General features: G+C 35.9%; 1 protein-coding gene across 1 annotated transcript; it reads right to left on the reverse strand.

The window, feature by feature from the left end:
- Nucleotides 1-390: 390 nt before the first annotated feature.
- On the reverse strand, nt 391-1,143 carry LOC127080592 (uncharacterized). The gene has a single exon (XM_051020907.1). It carries the CDS (start codon nt 1,141-1,143, stop codon nt 391-393), a length of 753 nt encoding a protein of 250 aa, XP_050876864.1.
- Between the last annotated feature and the right edge of the window lie 3,038 nt (nt 1,144-4,181).

Raw genomic sequence — 4,181 nt, forward strand, 5'->3', positions numbered from 1 at the left:
TTGCCGATAATATGGCTTTCCACCTCTAACTATAATAGCGTTGGTTTCTCCTTCTTTCTTTTTTTAGAAGTTCCCAAAGAACTTCTTTGCACCGCTTGATGCTCGAGTAACACCTAAAATCTTTTCTCTCTTTAGCCCATGCTCAATCTACTCTCCGATGGTTACCAAGTTTGAGAATTGAAATGATACACTTCTAATATTTTTATCATAGAAGGGAGACTGCAGGGTATCCATGAACAAATCAACTAGCTCTCATTCAGCCGGGGGTAGCTCCACTTGAACAACTAGTTCATTATAATGTTAAGGATATTCCTTGAAAGATTGTCTATCTTTCTTGGTTATGTTTTGAAGTTGTCTCCTGTTTTATGCCATGTTTGTGTTGTAATTATATTACTTCACGAAGGCCTCTGCCAGATCCCTCCATGACTGAATCTGATTCCTCTCAAGATTCATGTACCATTTGAGAGATGCCCCACTCAGGTTATCTTGGAAACATTGAATCATCAGCTTATCATTGGGAGATTGTGACACCATTTTCTTGCGATACATTACCAGGTGACCCTTTGGATAATTGAGTCCTTTATACTTTTCAAATTCTGGGACTTTTAATTTTGGAGGAAGGGTCACTTCAGAGACTAAGCACATATCTATAACATCAAGACCGAATATGTTATGCCCTTCAACAACTCTCAACCTCTTCTCCAAGACCTGACATATCCCTTCAGATTTATTATTCTCAACTATTACTTCAGGATGGGTATCTTGGGGACCTGCTGCGTGGAATACAAGATAAGGATCCTCAAAGGGACCTTGGTGTGCCGAAAATCCACCAGGATGCACTTCAGTGATTACCGGAATTTGCACATGGGGCTGAATAGATGGTCCTCTATTGGTGGCATTTGCAAATGATGGAGTATAATTTTGGGGTAGACCAAAAGATGGGAACTGAATGTTCTCCCCTTGAATTTGTTGAGGTCCCAACGAGAAACTTGATGAAATACCATTATCAGTATGCATATTCTGTTGTGGTTGATCTTCCTTGTACATTAATGTCTGCAGATTCTCTAAGATTTTACTCATCATGCCTTTTAGTGAATCAATCTCTTCTCTCACAATTTCCTGACCCTTTTCCAAGTTTTTCATCTTCCTTCTAGAATTAGCGCGAGTTTCATAGGGATGTCGGGGAATCAACTTGCCTTTTTAATCTTTTAGATTTTTGAGGATGGAAAGAATGGAATTAGTTTCTTGATTTGGATAAATGGTCATATATGTTGATAAATGCAGATGCATGAAAATTTTGTTTTTTGAGATGCAAAGAATATTTTTATGAAATGTAATGTCATGCTATGCATGTATGCAGAAAGGTATGATGTGGTTTCAAACAGTTCGTGTATAGTTTCTCACTGTGGAAGAATTTAGGGTGATATTTGACAAATAATCCCCTCACAAGTAGGCTCGAGGGTTTAGAAGGTTCCTAGAGTCATTGATCTTATTTTAAAATATTGTTGCCATAACAACTACTCATTAGACAATAATGCTTTTAAGATGATCTATTCTAGGTGAGGTTTTCGTGACAACCAAATGAGACCTACATCAAGAAGGTCAACACTACATAACCATCGACTCCAAGGTTCTAGATATGTTTATCAGAGTCATGGATCCTATTTGAAAATATTTCCTCCATAATGACTACCCATAGACAACAATACCTTAAGAGGATCTATTCTGAGTGAGGTTTTTGTGCCAACCAAATGAGACTTACGTCAAGAAGGTCAACACTATACAACCATCATACCCAACAAGTTTAGGGTTCTAGACAAAATGGTCCCTAGAGTCATGGCTCCCATTTGAAAATATTTTCGCCATAATGACTACTCATTAGACAATAATACCCTTAAAAGGATCTACTCTAGGCAGGGTCTTCGTGCCAACCAAGTGATACCTATGCCTCGAAGTTCAACACCACACAACCACAACATATGAGAAACCATATAGAAAATGAATAAACAATAAAAATAAAACATAAAATATAAAGGATTAAAATACATTAGAAGAAAACAAATAAATAGTGCTAACATTCATTGCAAAGTTAAGTAAACTAGGCTTAACTCTCTTATGAGTCCCCAGCAGAGTTGCCAACTGTTGTAGCGTGAAAAATCCCCGAGTGTAAAGAACGCACGAAATACAACAGATTTGCCACTGAATTTTATTTTGGAAAGGGAAAACGTCGATAAAACCCTAAAAGAACAAAAATATGGTTGTCGCAACCAAATTCAGGTTCAGGAGTCGATTATGCGAGGGGAAGGTATTAGCACCCCTCATATCTATTATACTCAATGGGAACCATTTAGTTAGTTTTGTGAATATGAGTGTTAGCATAATGTTATTTCTTTTCTTCTAATTATTATGATGTATTTACAAAAGAAAGAAAGGGGAAAATTTTAGATTTTCTATTAGGGTGTTTGACAAGATTACGAGTCTTGCTCCTACGTATCTTAGGGTGTGATGAGTAATTAAAAGCTACGTAGTTCTCAATAAGAAAAGATATTTTTGGATTTTTTTTATTATAGTGTTTGATGAGACGTTGAATATCGCTTATATGTATCCTCTAGTGCGATGAGAAATTCAAAGCTACGTAGTTATGGGTAGCAAATGTTTGTGTGTTGGTCGATTTTAGCGAAGGATGCTTAGACCGCATTCGAGTAGAAAAACCTTGCTTACTACCCAGTCATGGAAGTAAGGAACATTGTGAGTCCATCATATTAGAATGGATAAAATAGGATCCGAATTCTCACAGATCGTGTTTTAATCGAATTCGAGCAGACAACGTTGCTTGCTACTCGCACACGGGAGGATTGAAGCGTTAGTTCATGCTTCGCGTCGGAATGGATAACACATTATTTGTTTATGAAAAGGTTTTCAGTCGCAATATGGCGGAAAAGAGGTTTTATTGACTTGAATATTTTTAAGTGGATGACGAGTATTCAAAAAGCAAGCTTTACAACTAGTATCCAAATAATCGGGGTAGAAAGAGGCATACGCCTAATTAATCATTTTTCATCCAAATTTGTCATAAAATATGTGAGGAGAACCAAGTCACAATTACTTAACGGAAGATGAGTATTCAAAACGCACGCTCTACAGCTAGTATCCAAATACTCAGGGAAGAAAGAGGCTTACGCTCGATTAATCTTTTTTTATCCACGAAATAATATACTAGATTCGGCTAATTATCGTGTTTTAGTATGGAAGATGAGTATCCGAAAGGCAAGCTATACAACTTGTATCAAAATATCCGAGGAAGAAAATGGCCAACGCCTAATTAATCCTTTTTCATCCGATTTATTTGAGAAAATAATTTGCTTTTTATTAAGTTTAGAAAAAGGAACTTGATGTTGATCAAGTGTTTGATTGATTTTTATTTATAACTGATTTTAAAATGTTTTTAACTTTTTATTTGAAAAGGTTGGATTAAATATTTTTATTTATTTATTTTGAGCATTATTTTTTATTGATCAATAAAATATAACACACAAATAAAATAAATAAAATACAAAGGAAGTGGTGCATGGTGAAAAACAAAGGGTGCATATCAAATTCAACAATAAAGGCCCATCATTCAAAAGAGTCACACCAACAGGGTCTTGTAAGACTGGATAAGGCGTGTAAACTAGTAAACGCTAAGGCACAACATGTGTTGGCCCAACATTAAGAAAAATGGTAGCACCAGTGAATAAGGGGTAGGTGAAGAAAATGGACTAGGTTAGGCCCATATGACCCAAACCCTAAGCAAATAAAAAAATAGAGGTTCGCCTCCCTTTGATTTTCTTCTTTTTTCTCTCTCTTCGTCCAACACACAATCTCTCTACTAACAAAACCACATGCATACACCATAAACAAAATAGATTAAAAGCCTTTCAAACCCAGAATCACTATGAACATCACATGAATGTGCTCAATAACATTTGATTGTTCTTGAGCAATTTCCAGAAATCTCCAAAATAAGCCCAAATCAAAAACTTTTAAACACCAACCCTACCTATTTTTACATCCTAAACATGAATGTAAACTTCAAATTTACAACAACCAATAATATCCAAAACCCCAATTCAATATTTAGTTTCGATTTACAGACATCCGACAAGAATTAACATGGGGAAGGGGAACTCGAGCCTACAACA

Source organism: Lathyrus oleraceus, chromosome 5, assembly GCF_024323335.1.
Source record: "Lathyrus oleraceus cultivar Zhongwan6 chromosome 5, CAAS_Psat_ZW6_1.0, whole genome shotgun sequence".
NCBI classification, from domain to species: Eukaryota; Viridiplantae; Streptophyta; class Magnoliopsida; order Fabales; family Fabaceae; genus Lathyrus; species Lathyrus oleraceus.

Bases quoted from the DNA above. Each gene is read 5' to 3' on its own strand.
- LOC127080592 (XM_051020907.1), bottom strand. From the start codon at position 1,143: ATGAAAAACTTGGAAAAGGGTCAGGAAATTGTGAGAGAAGAGATTGAT.